We start from the raw sequence: 17,381 nt of genomic DNA, 5'->3' as shown, positions 1-17,381 counted from the left end.
TAGGGGCGCGCGCGAAACACTATATATGCGTAGTGTTGTGTGCCGGCGTTGCAATAGACCGGCGGCGGCGGGAGCTGTATAAAGCGGTAATCGGATAGGAGGGAGGGAGGGAGGCGGGGAAAGAATCCCGAAGGGTCGCGATGGGGATGGCGGTGGACGGGAGCGGGACGAGGGTGAGATGCCGCCGCGGTGGGGTGTCGCCGTTTTATTTTGGGGTTGCGCTCGGCCGATCGATACGCGCCGCCACCGCCGGCCCAGCGGCGGACGGCGGGCGTGCGGTAACAGGTGTCGGCGTCGCGGGCGGACGGCATTGATCTCGTTGCGCCGGCCGGCGCAAGCGCGCGCTCGCGCCCCAACCCCCGTCGTACGTGGCCGCGCGACGGTGGCGGTACCGACGCCGACCACCGCCAACGCACAAGCCCGGCGTCGCTCAACAAGTGTCTTCTGTATTGTTGTGCCCGTTAAACCGAACACAACCGTTCTCGCTGGTCGGGCGCGCTCTCTTTTTTTTTTACCTTCTCGTATCGTTTTGTTTTTTATTTTTTCGATTTCTCTCCTACCCCGTCTCCGGTTCCTCACCCTGCCGGTTTCCCCACCACCTCCCCCCTATCCGCCGTCTTCGATTACGATCTACAATAGTAATTATTGTTCGGGTTTCGTTTGCAAGAGTCTACAACGCGAGGACACATTAACACCAGACACCGGGGACCAACCAGAACCGGCCGTCGACGCACATGACAGGTATGACAATATACAAAAAAAAAAACATTTGTGCCTTTGCGGTACACAATAGCGCATTGCGGCGTTCCAACACAAACAAGTGGTCGCCGTATACGTGTATGCGTGCGAGCTTTATGTATTATTTTATTATTATTATTATTATCGTCGCTGTCGCTGCCGCCGCCGCCGTTGCCTTGGAGGCTTATATGGTGCCGCATTGATTTTGCGTATTATGCGTGTACGCTATTTCCGTGCCGTGTCATTATGCCAACGCGCGATAGTTTATATATTATTATTATACCTATATTATTACGTATTGCTCAGCCGCTGTATTACGTTGTAATTCCGCATAGCGCCGTTTGCCGGCTGCGGCGGCGGCGGCGGACGCCGCATAGCGCTGCGCTCAAAACCACCCCTCTCTCCCTCTCTCCCTCTTTCTATTTCACTCCGTCGTTCTCTTTCTATCGCTCACCATATAAACGTATATAGTGTTCGTGCGATTCACACGCACACCGTGCGAGGGTGTGGCACGTGGGGAACAGCCCTACGGTTTTGCAACACGTACGCGGGACGCAACACACAGCGTCCCTTTGTAAAGCTTCATCCCGTTTGTCCTCGGAGAACGACTACGCGTACGTCAGTACAATGGTACGGAATACAGAGTGATCGCTTAGCTAGACCCAGACATTATCTTAGAATTGTTTAAATGTAATTTTTTCTATAATTTTATATGTAAATCAGTTCGGCCGATTTTGATCATTATTTTCAAAAATATAACCCCATCACTCGTGTGGTATAAACTTATGAACTCAAGCCATTGAAATGGTTATTAACGCACTTATTTTAACAACTTTTAAAAGTAACAATAACTTGTTGAAAATCTCAACTGGTCGATAACTGAACTTAGAAAAGTTAAGATAACAATACAAACGTAATACCATATAAAAATCTCAAGTTAATAGATTTTTATCACATAAAGAACAGGGTTACATTGTGGAAAAATATATCGGATTTGAGTAAAATATGAAAATGAATAATTATTCGAGAAAAAAGTCTTACAGGGCTCGGCGTTTGCAAGGGACGCCAAAGTGAAGCTTCATTCTCCCATCCCAAAAAATCCCATTGAAATATCTTAAAAGTTTCTTCGCTGTATCTTAGTGCATTTGGTCAAGACAAAAATTAAAAACTCATATTGTCAATAGCTTAAAAGATCTTAGACTTTTTGAATTTTTCACAGTTGTTAGTAAACTCAAATTTTGATATTGCTTACAACTATATTACCCCATTCCTTATTTGTTGAAATCCTATGAGCTTGTCCTTTTTAAATGGTCTACATTATCTCAACGTTTTAAATTATGAATAGTTTACTGAAGTTTTGACTGGTCGATAACCAGTTTTTGGTAATTACTTTTGAAGTAGTTTAAGTTTAAAAGTAATCATCAAAAATTGGTTCTTAACCGGTTAAAATATTCAGAATTTTTTTCTTAATTTAAAAAAATTAATCAAATATTATGTACGGTAACCAATTCCGCGAATAAGATACAACTATATTATACAATAAGATTACAACTGGAGACTCTCGGTGCGGTACTTGATTTTTTTTTAAGATCCACGGTGCCACTAAGAGGCGGTTACTGAATTCATTTTGATTACTGTCGTAGCTTTAAGGTGTTCATGAAACATTTTGGCAGAGTGTAATAATAATAATTATACAACGGCATGCTTGGAGCAAGCAAAACCAAGTTTCTCCGAAGTAAGGCGTACCGATGATTGCATGACGTTAATGAAGCAGCAGTGAAACTTTTAATTGTGCTCTTTACAGTCATCTCTAAACGATACTCTGTTAACTACATTACATTGCGAAGCTGTTTCCAAAGTCATACAATAATATTATTATAACAGGCTGTACACCGACGATTGAAAATTATTATAGGTTTTTAATGATCCTATAGTATAATATACATATGTATGTATTACGTGATGTATCAAACTGTCTGTACGTAAACGCTTGAGTTTACTTATTACAAAACGTTTGCATCGGTAACTGTGTTTTGAAATTTCCAATTATTATAATATTTTTATTGGAAAAAATCCTGGAACAGCCTTTGGGCCTAAGGGACCTGCTCGTTTGCTGCAAGTTTAATGTGCAATGCTCGAAAACTCCATTTTGATTTCGAAGGTAACCCCCACTGGTTTGTTTGTAGTCCCCAAATACGGTTATATTGTCGGTTGTTGCCCGAGGCCGACTTTGGGTATTGTTTTTTTTTTTATTTTGTACAAAGTAAGTTCAAAGAATTGTGGGCCGTAAGAAACGAAATACACAACTCAATCTCGAATGTAATAATAATGTATTTTTATTTAAATTCAATCGGCTCGGCACGTTCGTCGTGTTGTATACAGGGCGGTGGTCCGTCGAGGATAAGACATATTTGAAGAGAATATGTTTTTTTTAAAGTAGTACTACGGTTTTGCAGTTTTTGTTTTAGAGCCTTATCGACTTTTTAAACTTAAACGGTTTAAATAACTAAGAATAATTTACTGAACATGGTCATTGGTGAATTAAAGTCACTATAAGCGAATTCATTGAGTTAATTTAACACTTATTGTTATTAAGTTGTGGATGTCGATAGAGATCTGGAAAAATGGACAAATATTTGATTATTGTAAGATAACATAGGTAGCTAGAAGTATCTCCAAAATGAAATACTTAACAGATTCGCGTTTGTTCTTGTATATAGGTGTATATGGGGGAGAAGCAGGGTGGAAGGGGGATGGATCGATATTTTTTGTTTATTTCTTTATACCTTGACGGTGGTGACGACGTTGCGGCAACAGCCCTATGGATATTGTACAGCAGGATCGAGGGTCGGCGGAACAGGGGAAAAACAAGCTGGACGTCCGAAGATGGTAATATTATCGAGGATTTTGGAAACGTTTGATTTGATGTGCAGTGCACGCCACGCCAGACCCTTTTTCCCCCAATGCGTTTTCACGAGGGGCGTTCACACCGGAATCGCTGCCGGTATAGCCTAACATATCCACAGCAGTGCATTATAAAGACCGTACCGTGGAAAAAATATTTACTAACGACATTAGTGCAAAAATATGTCTGGTCAGATATTTCTGAAGTAACATGGTAGCATTTTTGTTTAACTGACTCCACTGAAGTTGTAGATAATTTTGGCGTTCAACTGCCGTTTGTTGTCAAATGTCATGTTCCCACCAATAAACTTTGGTTACAGAGAATCACTAATGACTTGATTAATATTCCAAGCGAATCAGTAGCGGGCATAACTAATTAAAGACAATACAGGATTAGCAGTTTAACGTAAGACACTCGATGTATCTTGTAGTCTACTAAAAAATAACAAGGAAAAAGAAACGATACTGCCGACAATAGCGTGTCCGCTTATATATATATATATATATAAAATATATATATATATATATATATATATATATATATACATATATTTTTTTACACTTAATAATGCATCCGTTGCACGTTGTACTGCATGTTATATTATTATAGCATACAGACCATAGACGGCAATATGCGATTTATAAATTATGCACCGGGTTTGCGGCACTATGTTAATAGTTTATCGAACAAACGACCGGCATTGGAGTTACTAACTTTGGAATACAACGTGTGCGCCGTGCAAATTTCCTACACCGACTTTTTACCCTCTCGTACATACTTGGCTATACAGGGTGCACCGTTTAATATAACACACCGAGTCGAGACGAGAATTCAGTTTTACATTGCGGATGATACACCCTGTATATATATATATTATGCATACATATCAAATTGTCTGCGGTTGGCGACAATCCAATTTTCAAATACTACCGTGTACCGGCCAAAGTCGTTTTGAACTTTTACACATACACATAATAGTAGCGATGTCGTATCCCTTCGACGAAAGCTCGAGACGTTCGCCTTAGATATTGTTTACACAACAATAACAATATCTAATTTATATATAATATTTTGTCGAATAATAATAATAACAGTAATATGTGTGTGCGCGTGTCGCCGTTGAGCGTTGGATTTTCATGTCTGATCGCCTTTGCAGAAACTTTGCATTAGTGCGCGCATCAGGAGGAGAGATATTGCGGAAAAACTTGTGCGATAATCCCACCCCCCCCCTTCCACCCCTCCCCTATTGCCCGGTTAAGTACGATATGAAACTTTTCGCGTGATATATTCATACACAAAAGCGATTTGTACGCCGCGAATAAATAATTTAACGTGTCACTATTCAAGGGGAGGATGAGTTACGGTTCTCCGAGACAAATTATCCGCTCTGGTCGGGTTGGTGTTTTTTTTTTTTTTTTTTTGAAAATTTTATTTCTCCGCGATTACTGCATAATGATATTATATATATTATCCAATATATATAACGGCCGCGGTGATATATTATAGCGGCGGTGGCGGCGCTCGACAACCACATCCTGCCGCCCCAAAGGGTACCGTGTATAAGGTTGCCACGCACTTTGGTCACCTCGATTTGTTTCGGCTAATTACCGGACATATTTTCGTCTTACGGACGGATTACACTGGTAATCGCCGGTACAAACTATAGTTTAATCCGCAATAATACTCGACAGCCAAAAAGTTCCAAGTGGATAACGTTATGATAAAAGTATAGTATACAACATGGGGGGGTGGGGGATCTCACGAGCCTTTGGCATATAGGTGAAATGTATAGTAAAAAACGTGGCACGCTGAACGAGTATATATATATTATTTATATATTAGTTGATGACTATTTTTACAAAAGAAATATTATATTTCAAAGATGTGTTGACAAAGTTTAACAGACAACAGACACTGTTTCTGGTGTTTCTCGAGGGCACCACCTCTCTCCTCCTCCTTCTTATTTACTCTATTCTGACGTGGTATGTTCAATCGAGTACTCCAATATATTACTTGTAGATGATGCAAAAGTCTTTAAAATGAGATTAAAATAAAATTTGTACACATTTCTCAGATCTCAGTTGGAACATGCACAAATTATATTAGGTTAAGTTAAATTGACTTTAGAATAAGTGCAAATACATTGTCAGAGATACTAATTTATTTTATCTAAAGCCTTCTTCTCACAAATATATTATGCTTTCCTCAACTATTAACACTTTGTCAAGAAACGGTTACACAATAATAATAATGCTATTATTTTCCAAATTTTGTTCATATGCATAGCTATCATTGTTACAATACCATACAAATATCATCGAAAACTCTTTACCCAATTATTGATTGCGTTAGTTTAGTCGACGGAAAGCAATAGGTTAAACGCTAACGCTATCATGTTTGTCTTGTGCCCAAAGCGAATGGTATTAAATTTAGATTTATTCCCTCGTGTCCTATATATGGTCGTCGAGTCATCATTATTAAATTGTAATTTAAACCCGATCGACTATATAACATCCGACCAGCGTTTGAATGTTCTGTTATTGAACGATTACAAATTACTATATCGGATGCACCTCAATCTGCTTTTTGTTTCTGGTACCAGCCTTGTCCAAATGCGGAATAACATATTATAATTATAATGAACAATCCAATGGCCTTTACTGTAATTTATAAAAATAATGGCATTTGTGTTTTATTCTGGTTGAACAGTTTGTAAATTCAACTCTCATGCTTACATATAATATTATACTGATCGGCATCACTAATTACTTATTACCTCCTAGTTTCCACTATTTTCGCATCTTTATAAAGATTCAACTGGGCTTACCGGAAATGTTTCCAAGTCTGAGTGTCAATAATCAACTGTGGCTAATATAACGTTTACAATGGACCATTTGATGGCAATTATGATGTTTTGCATTGTCAATTTAATTTTCCAGTCACTGCACCGTTTCGTTATGTTAGTAAAATAATTTCCAAAATTCTATAACATAACTCAAGTCGTTTGAGTCGACAGAAAGGGGCGAAAAATCCAAATTACAGAAAGTAAACTTTAAATGGAAAACGCATTTATCTTATCTAGACATTAAGATTTATAGTAGTAATTTAGTTTGTCCCTTTCTGGTTCCAAACAGTTGGACGGGTCGTTTTGATTTTATCGTTGATTTTTTTTTTTTTTTTTATTCAACGACACAATTTTTTCACACCGACCAAGTTAATGAGAATAATGTGATCGACATGGACTGTATAGGTAAAAATATATTGTCTTTTATTTAGGTAAAACCAATACATAAGTTGTAAAACGTTTTGGACAACTCAACAGCTGTGGCATAGTTAAATATTATGTTTGTTACAATAATTATTTCTAATAATACTTAAGCTTTCTGTACGTTCATTGTTCTGAAATCATTGTTTAATCGTTACTGTTAAAATATATTTTATTGTTGTTGTATTATTATTTATGACGGCACTGTCTGCGTACCACTAAAACGATTTGGTTCTCGTCCACATAATATTCCGAATCCCTATATTTGGTATTGACCAATAACGCAGAGAACAATTTTTATTGACTACACACTCACCCAGAGATGAGGAGCACACATATTGCACTGGGCTGTGTATGTGTTATTATACAACGCCGTTGTCTCCCACATCGGAAATCCCTCTGCATTGAAATTATTTCCCAATACATAGTAATATATATATGCGCACATCAATTTTATAAACGTACTATTATACATCCAGCCGTATGAACTACCGGCCAATTGTTTTTCACTCGATTACCATAAATTCGTATGCCACATTTGCCCGAATACACGTTTGACCTAAACTGCTCCGAAACAAGTATAATATAATAATGTAGTAGATGTATGTATGTATGTGTAATATCTATATTTCATTTAAATGTGCGCGCAACGGTGGTACAACTTTATATAATATTATAACGACCGTTCGTATGTTGAACGCATTCGAAATTCTATCGTGAAGTCGTCGTGTAGTGATATTTCACAATGCAATGGAACTTGTACGAAAAAGTTTTTCCGCTCGATTTACACACATTTTTTTGTATATTTTGAGTAGTTTTTTGATATACTTAGATTTCACATATTCACAAAGACCTAACCGGTTCTACTGTGACTGAAACCGAACAAATCCTCTCATCTCTGAATTCCCAAAAAAAAAAATTTATATATTAAAAAGGGGCCGTTGTCGTAACCTAACCTAATTTAACCAAACCTAACCAAACCTAGCCAAACCTAACCAAACCTAACCAAACCTAACCTTACCTGATATAATAAATGGGGAATGGAAATCAACGAATCCAAGCCCGTTCATTGTACTTTCACACTCAGACCAAGTGACGGTAGTAAAATAATAATAATAATAATTATTATTTTAGTGACTGAAATGAAGTTAAAAATAACCCAAAATAGTCTCATTGTTTAAAGTCTAAACTTATTAACTGTTGATTAATCATGGAAAATTGCTGTTTTTCAATAGCTTCTGGATTAAAACCAATTTACTTTTCCAACTAAAATTATTTTACAAAAAAAATACACGTTATACTGTTTTTATATATACCGTTTCCAAAACTAAAACGTCGACGCCGTTGTATGGTTTAAATGGAAATAATAATAATAATGTAACCAGTTATTTCCACACACAATACACCCACGACCCATAATAGATTATTTTTGACGGCATTTAAACGATGTTAATCTAATTTGTTCATCCGACATGTAAAACGTCAAAGAGATATTTATTACTACCAATTTATCACCGGGACCCGACCGAACGTTATGAATAATGTTTATCTTTCGGAAAAGTGCCGTTTCTGAAAATATATTTTTTTTTTCAAATTTAAATAATAGTCTTTGAAACGTCTACATACATCTACAAACTATCATCAAACAATTTTTTTGAAAAATCTCCTAAAAATGCCTGTGTGGGCGGTCATGTATACAACTCAATTTAGTTTGGACTTATAGAAACACTTTTAGGGTTTGTTAAAAAAATAACTGTGTTTTCTTTATTAAAACCAGGCTGTTGGATTATAAAAAGAAAAAATTATTAGCTGGAGATTATAATAAAAATAAAATTTTTTTTTTTTAAAATTCGTTGAAAGTTAAACAGAATAACATGTAACTGTTATCGTTGTAGCCCAAAACAATATTTACCTGTTCAACGTCAAAATTCAGTAATCAACTTACCTATCGAAATTATCTTTTTTACATAGTCCTTGGCACTATAAAACATGCCGAATTTTTCTACAATATTATCCTCTTTGGAAATACACAATTAGTTGTGAGGAGTTGCTTACGGTTCTTCTGTACAACTTTTTGATAAATACAGATACTGTATTGTGAATTAATACAACCCCCCCACTCCAAAGTATGGGATGTTGGCCGAAAGAAAAAATAAATCACAATAAAAAAAAAACTAAATTTTGTTCTCGAGTGAATACGCAGCATAAAAAAAAATCAAAGTGAAATCCATCATTATTTTGCTTTGTATTGAAGATTTTTATCTCTCTCTCTATTTTTATATATATTATGATGTTTGAGTTCCACATCAATTGGTACATAATATTGTTGGTTTTTTTTCCCGTTTACACATCATATTTATGACGTTGCGGACAGGCCCGTAAACAAATACAATAAATCATTTTCACTACTTAGGTATACCTACATATATATATATATTTATGTGGTACTGATTTAGGATTTATGTGTTTTCAGGTCTAGAACGTGGTTGTTGTGCGGGACTGGATCTTCTTCGATGAAAAACTGTGTGATATATTTTCTGCTGGACGACTTACCGTAAAGCACACACAAAAGGACCGCACAAAAAGCACTCATCGCGTTCCGTCGAAGCGAAATAAAATAATAATAACAACAACAACAGCAACACAAAGCAAAAGACCAGCTCGGTAAAGGGCAAAAGAGAGGAGAAAAAACCCCCCCAAAAAAAAAAATAAACACATAACAACAAAAGCTCAATTCAAACACCGGCACTTTTATACGCCAATCAATAAATACAAGCAATACTTACATATTATATACATACTTAACATTTTTTCATGTGATTTCACTGTTAATTTTAAACAAAGCAAGCAATATTATTTTTCTGTGAAAAAACCAACGTGTTGAAATCATAAATAATAGCGTTTATTTTTAGCACGGTTTTGTTTTTCTTATACTTACATTACTATTATACTTAAGGTATAATAATATTCTCTAATCGACCGCCATGCCCCGATGTTATATGGTGAAGAAAATGGGACCAAAACTGAAAAATTCTCTTTTCGACGACGGTTCCCGGTCAGACACGGAATCGCCACCGCCTTTCACCGACCCTTCGTCCGTTAAACTGTACAAGCCCCTGGAATCCGTCGCCGTTTCCAAGCACAAAGGTAAGTCACATTTCGTGCAAAAGAAGTTCTAATTTTCATTTACCCAAAAGTAGCAAGTTAACACCTATCCCCCCCCCCGCACTTCACCCAAACACTACAGAACTAATGAGGGTCTAAAGCTGTATCTAGTTACCCGTCTGCGATCAGGATGTGATATCGTATAGAATTTTCAAAATATTTTACTCTCATATTGATGTGAACACGACACCCGTGTAGTGATATTGCATAAGCCACGCGCCGTTTTTCGATTCTACCAAGTTGTGGGTTTGTTATTTTTTTCCCTCCTCCGGTGTGAGACGACTAAAGCAGGAAGTGCAAGTGTACTGGAAACAATAAAAACTCTACCGAAATGCATTATAGCGGCTTTTTTTTTTAATATTATTTTAAAAAGTTTCAAAACTAAAATCGTTATTATTACACTCGAGTTTTCACATATCCGGTAGTGTTATTCATTTTTTATCCAAGTAAAAATTAAAATTACTATGCGTCATCTAAAAGCAGATTCAAAGGGCGTAGTAAATGTTTATGTGAAGCCAAAAGTAAAGACATAGTCTTATGTATAATTTTAAAAGTTAAATTTAAGCCAATTAAGATTCTTTTAATTTGTTCCTTCGTACTTTTCATATAAAAATGTAATTATAAGTTTTACTTAAACATTTCTATAGAATAATCAAAGGAATATCATGATTATTTTTGTTTATGAATAATAGGCTAGACAAATAAATAGGCATTGTAAGTATAATTTACTATCGCAGTATTTTGATAAATACATACTTATCTTACTTTTTCTTTCTTTATTTATTTTTTCTGAACAAAGTTTTAGGACTTATGGTTTGCAAATAGCGATCTAGTGTGAAGTTTTAACATAATACTATGTTTATAGTTTTCTCAAAAATCTTTAGCGATAGGTACTAATTTATTTTTCATTAAGGTAAACCTGACATATAGGTTGCTGTGCGCGAGTGAGTCAACAGGTATCTTTTCAAAAATATTTACATTTTGTTGTCGATTTGCCTATTACGATAACAACGGCATCCGCCCTAACGTTGAAAATAATTTATAATTTTAAGCGCGTTATGGCTTTTACGATGCTCTTATCGATTTTTGCATTTCTACCGTCTACGGATTGGCGTAGCGAACAGAGTTAAGTGATTTTATATACCATTTATTAGTATTGTTTTAACGCTGAAATTCGCAAACGGTCCATCGAATTTTATTGCCGGCAGTCTGTACAATAATATTGTTTATATGTATATATATTTTTTTCCCCCGTTTTCCCATTTTTTTTTTGTTTAAACTAAAAGAAATAAAAACGGTCATTACTGTAATCGAACATCGCGTGTCCGTCGGGTTTAGGTCGCCTCTAAAAACCGATCAAGCGACCAGTGCGGATTAACATTAGACGCTTTCCAAGTCACGGTTTGAAGAAACAACATTAGCAACAGCATTAAGATGCGTCTCGCGTGCCTTTGCCAACGGCTCCTTGGGCGTTTTGTCCGTTTAACGAGATATTCACTGCAGTGTATAATAATATCCATAATATGTGTATTTATATATTTATATATATATATATATATATATACACTATAAATACGTGCAGTACAACTACCCTTGGGGTAGAGGCGTGGGTTCATTATCGTTACACGGTATTTTGTGTCGTTTCCGGTAATTTTACAAAAGGGAGAAAAGAAAATATCAACAAACAAAAAAAAACACAACCCGAACACGTCAACAGCAGGCGACCTTTTAGCTAATATAATATTGTAATACTGTGTTTTACCCGCTAAAACTTTACTACCCGAAAACCATATTGTAATAATACCTCATATCTCTTATATTTTAGCTCTAATATCTTATCTCTAATCTATAATATCTAATCTAGTATCTCTAATACAATATCTATATTATCTTAAACCTCTTTTTTTCTTATCTGTTCTTTTTATATCTTATCTTTTTTCTCTAATATCTTATATATAATCAGTCATCTCTATTTTTTATCTCTAATATATTACCACTAATACATTATCTCTATTTTTATCTCTAATCCATTATCTATATTTTTATCTCTAATATATTTTCTCTAATCTAGTATCTCTAATCCGTTATCTATATTTTTATCTCTAATCTAGTATGTCTAATATCTTATCTTTAATGCATTATCTCTATTTTTATCTCTAATCTATTATCTATATATTTTTTCTTAGACAGTATATATTCGCCGTTGACTTGGACCGTTCGTCTAAATAAATTATATTTCACTGCAATTGCTAGACAATTTTATATATTGTTTTTTTTTATTTACCCATTGGCCGCCAATTAGATTGGATTTGTTTTGACACACTTAACTCTGTTCAACATAATGTATATCTTTTTTATAATTTAAGACTATATCATCATCAGCTTAACAGGCCTTTGAGACACAACGCTGCCATCACGAGATGGTTTACTCTAATTTTTTTTTACAAAATTCAAACGGTGTACAGTACTTTACACTGCAGGGGACAATGTGTATATTCAGATGAGGAGTTCAAAGTCGGCCAAGGGTCTATCGTTAAGCCAATCGACAGAAATTCATCATCAAAATCGTCCTGTCTATATAATAGGACAACTAGGTCCGGCTCGTCCGATAGATAGTCTAAAGACAATTCACAAAAGGGAAATAATAATATTATTATAACTGACCGATGGAGCTATAAGTCGTACAATGTCATTAAAATATTTGTACTAACATAACATCCGGTTATAATAATCGCATAATCATTATTATTATTATGATCGTTGCTCCGGATATGTCTGCTAAGTACACATAATTTAACGCCCAGGTCTTTGTCTCCTCCGGGTACAATAAGATACCGTTGTAATCCTTGGATAATCACTTCTTTTTTTTCTAGAGTTTTACACGGCATATTATAGCTATATTTGGGGGTTTTTTTTTTATAACAGAATAAAAAACTCTAGCTCGCCCTCCGTGTCAAATGAAATATCATAATTCCTCCTCGATCGTTTGTTATGTTATTATTATAATAAATAAAAATAAATACCGAGCGAACCGTTCCTTTAGGTTAAATATTTTATATTTATGTATGTATAGGTTTAGTATTGTACATTTTGCAGATATTTTATCTCGCTAAGTCGAAACGATAATTTTCGACAATATTCGAAAACAACAACTATAAATCGCGTTAAGCCCAACGGTTTTCATCGTGAAAGCTATTTCGGGTAAACATTTTGAAAAATATATATCTTACAGCCGACACCTTCTTATTTCGTTTCGAACTCGGCGCCTTATATTGTAATCGTATATACATATTATTATACTATATTCACACTATAAACAGGTCAACCCAAACGAAAGGGTTTATACAAAACGGTATAAATAATGTTTTTCAAACATTTAATCACCTGTCGGTACACGATTTTTTAATCGTTTAAAAATATCAACAAAATGTTTGACAACATTTAGAGAATAATTATAATGTTTTGGCTTCTGTGTTGATGTGTTACTTGTTTGTTATTAAGTACCAATATGTTTTCAGTAGTATATATTTGAAAATCAGTTCCTTTATTAAGATTGAAATCATATATTATCTATAGTTATTGAACCCGTTTGATATTGTTGTGCCGCAAATTACCAAACACTTAACCCTAAAATAACGTTAACGTCGGACAAGCCTAATGCCGTGCTCCCGTTAGGACTTTTATTCGGAAAAAATAAACAAATTAATCCTTTTTTTTTTTAGACCCCCGAACACGGTCAATTGTAATCGCCTGACGCGCATTGATCGTTTTCAAGTGGTGGTTAGGTTTATAGGATCCGGGGACAGACCATATAATAATAATATAAGCTAGTACGATCGTTTTGTTTTTTCGGTTTTAATGTACAATAATTACCGCTGATGTTGTACAACAATATGTGTTGGCAAAAAGGGTCGAAATCTCGGTGGTCGACGGAGGGTATATTTATATATTTTTTGTCCTTATTTCCCCTTTTTGCCTCGTCTCGAGTATGTGCAATCACCGTTTTTTTTTGGGGGGGGGGAGGTCCTTTTTTGTAATTTATACAGGCCTTACCCGTTCAATTTGTGCGACCGTCGTGGTTGCCTTTTCTGCTTGTGTGCACACATAATAATAATAATAATAATAATATAGGTAGGCAATAACATTATACCCGTTTCCAACGAAATCCCAGACTTTGCGATTGCATATTATTATATTATTATTGTGTAATTATTGTATTGTTATTGTTATTTTTATCGTCGTCATCATCGTCGTCGTAGTCGCCTTTATTATTTGCGTTATCGTTATAATATTATTTTACACTCTGCACGCCATTCTAGAACACAATAATCCTTTGGCTCAGGTTATCCACGGCGAAATTTGTACATCGTCTACTCTAGTGTACGTTCAGCCTAAACCAAAGAGTAATAATATAAGTACAGATACGAAAAAAAAACTCATAATTATTCATTATAAAATCAATACCTTCTCGGCTATTGCATCGAAACCAAAAGATGAGCCAACATAAAGTAGCTTGAATGTGATAGTAAAGCAAACAGAAGGACTAAAACCAGTAGGACCATACAAAAGAAAAGCAAAACACGGCTTCATTGTTGAGTGGTTGGTAATATATACTATAATATGCCTTGTAATATGGAAAAGAGGTACCAGAAATGTACGTGAAACTAAATTATCGCTATTAATTATTTATCATAATATCAGAACATCCGTATTGGATATTGTCTGAATTTGCATTATTCGGATAACCGCATTGTCTGCGCCTCTCGTGTGTGCCCGTCAAAGATGTAGAAAAACAGTTTGAGTGGATGTTAAGGACAACGTGGCAGATTATATATAAAGAAAAAAACTAGAGAGAAGTATCTAGTGTATCTAGTGAGTGAAAAACCCAAGTACTACATTATCTGCACTAGGAGGTACGTTCATTGATCTTGTTTCTGTTCAACAATCCGTATGTGCTCCCTTTACTTTTTGAACATTAATATATTATAATATTATATACACAAGCTACTCGTATGAACTACTGAAGAACAATATTTATTAGTTTCATGCGGTTCAATAAATCGAATAGTTTGAATAAATAAGAGCATCGAGAATTATTTCATTTCCATAACTTCGAATGCAGGCAGATGAGAATATTTTAATTTTAATAAGTGCTCGGAAAGTAAATTTCAATAAGTAACGAGAAAATATGTACCATATAAAAATAATAACAGTCCCTAACAATTTGATATTCTTCAAACTCTTCTTTTATAATAGTACTCTCGGTATGGCTTGTTATTAATATTATTTGCTGACGGCTATTATGAACGTTTTGCAGAGTTCAACAAATATTTCGAAGTGAACTTCAATTTTGTCTTGCCTCAATATCTCAATGGTTTTTATCGTGGCAACAAAAACTTCCAAATATAAATTCAAATTATTTTACTTTACGGCTGTTATTAGTTGGAATTGTATAAGATAATTAAAAAAAATATATACATTATTATAGGTACTTGAATGGGATCCGGCCAAAGGAAAACGAAATGTACAAACTTTCAACCTATTTAAATTATGCTCACTAAAGTAACGTCTTTATTTATGTTATGAGATATCATTTTTAGCTGATGATTACCACACTTGGATCATACTTATCAAATAATATTGATTAAAAACAATTCTGTACTTATTTTACAGGCGTATTAAGTAGTTTAATTATACATAAGTTTTCAAATACCGCGAAATATATTGTCTTAGAATTAAACCGATGACGAAAAGCGATTAGTGCTAAAGTTTTGAAATTTAACTTTAGCAGGCCATTTTGAAGTAGCCTTAGAAAAGCAGACACTTAAAATAATACTATTAAGTACTCTTTTGTAACTAAAAGCGGTTTAAATTTGAATTGTTTTGGGTTGCAAGAGTTATGCGTATCGCTTGAAACATAATGTCTAATATAATGTTTATAAGTAAGGCAGCAACAGTATTTCACATTGAATGTAATAAGTATTATTTAGCGTTCCAGTAAGTTTACATAAAATATGACAGATCTATAGAGGATTTATCCAGGAAATTTTTCATGGCGACACATACATTTCTTTTTAAATATCTAAATCTTATTTTACACTCAATATATATATATATTTATATATGTTTGATTCCCTCCTCCGGTATTGTCGTCAAACGGGATGGACTTTTCCTGTCGTCGTTCTATTATAATATTTTATATGGACATTTTTTCCACCCCCGTCAGAACATCCGGGAATCACTTCCCTCGACATTATCCGGTTGAGTGATAACGCCTAAAGCTAGGCAGCGTGTCGGTTGTGCTATATCCGAAACAGACATGCAAATATGATATTATCTGGCAACGTCGTCACGAAATCTTGTTCGCCGAGTTGGAAAATTATTTTCGAAAATATACTATCTTAAATCAATCGACGACGTTGGTTTGGACATGGTCGGGCCTACGAATTTGCCAGCTTGTTTTGTTATGCACATCACTGGAGACATCCCGTATACCCGTCTCGTTTGCTGTTAAACAATACAAATTAATCCACTCTAATGGAATGTGTTATGTGAATTTTAATTATAAATTCGTATAAACACACACAGCTAATGGAAGATGTGCACCAAACACAATTTCGTTGAGTATACACATTTCACGCGAGAAAGAACCTTTTATTCGCGTGAAACACTGTAACATCGTCAGAGTTGTTTTTGTGTATTGTTGTGCACACACAAAAAGTGCTCTTGTATAGTCCACTTGGATTTAAATTAAACCGTTTTATTATGTCCGTGTAATCACGCCTGTAATACACTACCTACGGATATTATTATAATCGGCAAAACAAAAACTACAGAACGCGAACTTTAAATGTTACACGGTTCATAGTATTTACAAACGGAAGTATGCAAAACGAAATAAAAAAAAGGTCAAGTTTGTGTAAGTCGGTAAAGTGTTACAGAGTTCTTTGAAAACGTTCAAATAATCGTTATTATCATTATTGGGGTTATTGTTATCCAGTCGGATGTTGTGAACGATTATTGTTTTTTCCACGACTCGTCAAATATATAACCGTTGTTGAAATAATAATTAATATTTTATACACCAGGGGAAGTATGTCGCAATATACTAAATATGTCGTTTATCTTTATAACAAAAACACTTAGCTAGTAAACAGGAAAATGTTATTGAAAAACAAGATTGTTTTGTAAACACCCGTGCTTGCACCTAACCTAACATTTTTAATATTTGTCATGGAAGAGTAGGGTAGCATTTTTTTACTTGCCGTTTTATTACTTCGATCGGATTTAAACCGATTATCTGTTTCA

At 35.0% G+C, this 17,381-nt stretch overlaps 1 protein-coding gene across 1 annotated transcript in view; it reads left to right on the top strand.

Moving 5' to 3' along the window:
* Positions 1 to 466: 466 nt before the first annotated feature.
* LOC126834765 (protein snail homolog Sna) overlaps positions 467 to 17,381 on the top strand; it is a 29,828-nt gene continuing 12,913 nt past the window's right edge. The window contains exons 1-2 of the mRNA XM_050566929.1: positions 467 to 741; positions 9,382 to 10,055. Coding sequence (XP_050422886.1) covers positions 9,893 to 10,055 — 163 coding nt within the window. The 5' untranslated portion in view covers positions 467 to 741; positions 9,382 to 9,892. The remainder of the gene's footprint in view (positions 742 to 9,381; positions 10,056 to 17,381) is intronic.

The sequence above is a fragment of the Adelges cooleyi genome, unplaced genomic scaffold (genome assembly GCF_023614345.1).
Source record: "Adelges cooleyi isolate 19-005CV unplaced genomic scaffold, UGA_ACOO_1.1 ACOO_flye_CR_arks_rails_tigmint_CR_PRNA_21, whole genome shotgun sequence".
Classification (NCBI taxonomy): domain Eukaryota; kingdom Metazoa; phylum Arthropoda; class Insecta; order Hemiptera; family Adelgidae; genus Adelges; species Adelges cooleyi.
This window is presented reverse-complemented; position numbering and strand designations above follow the sequence as displayed.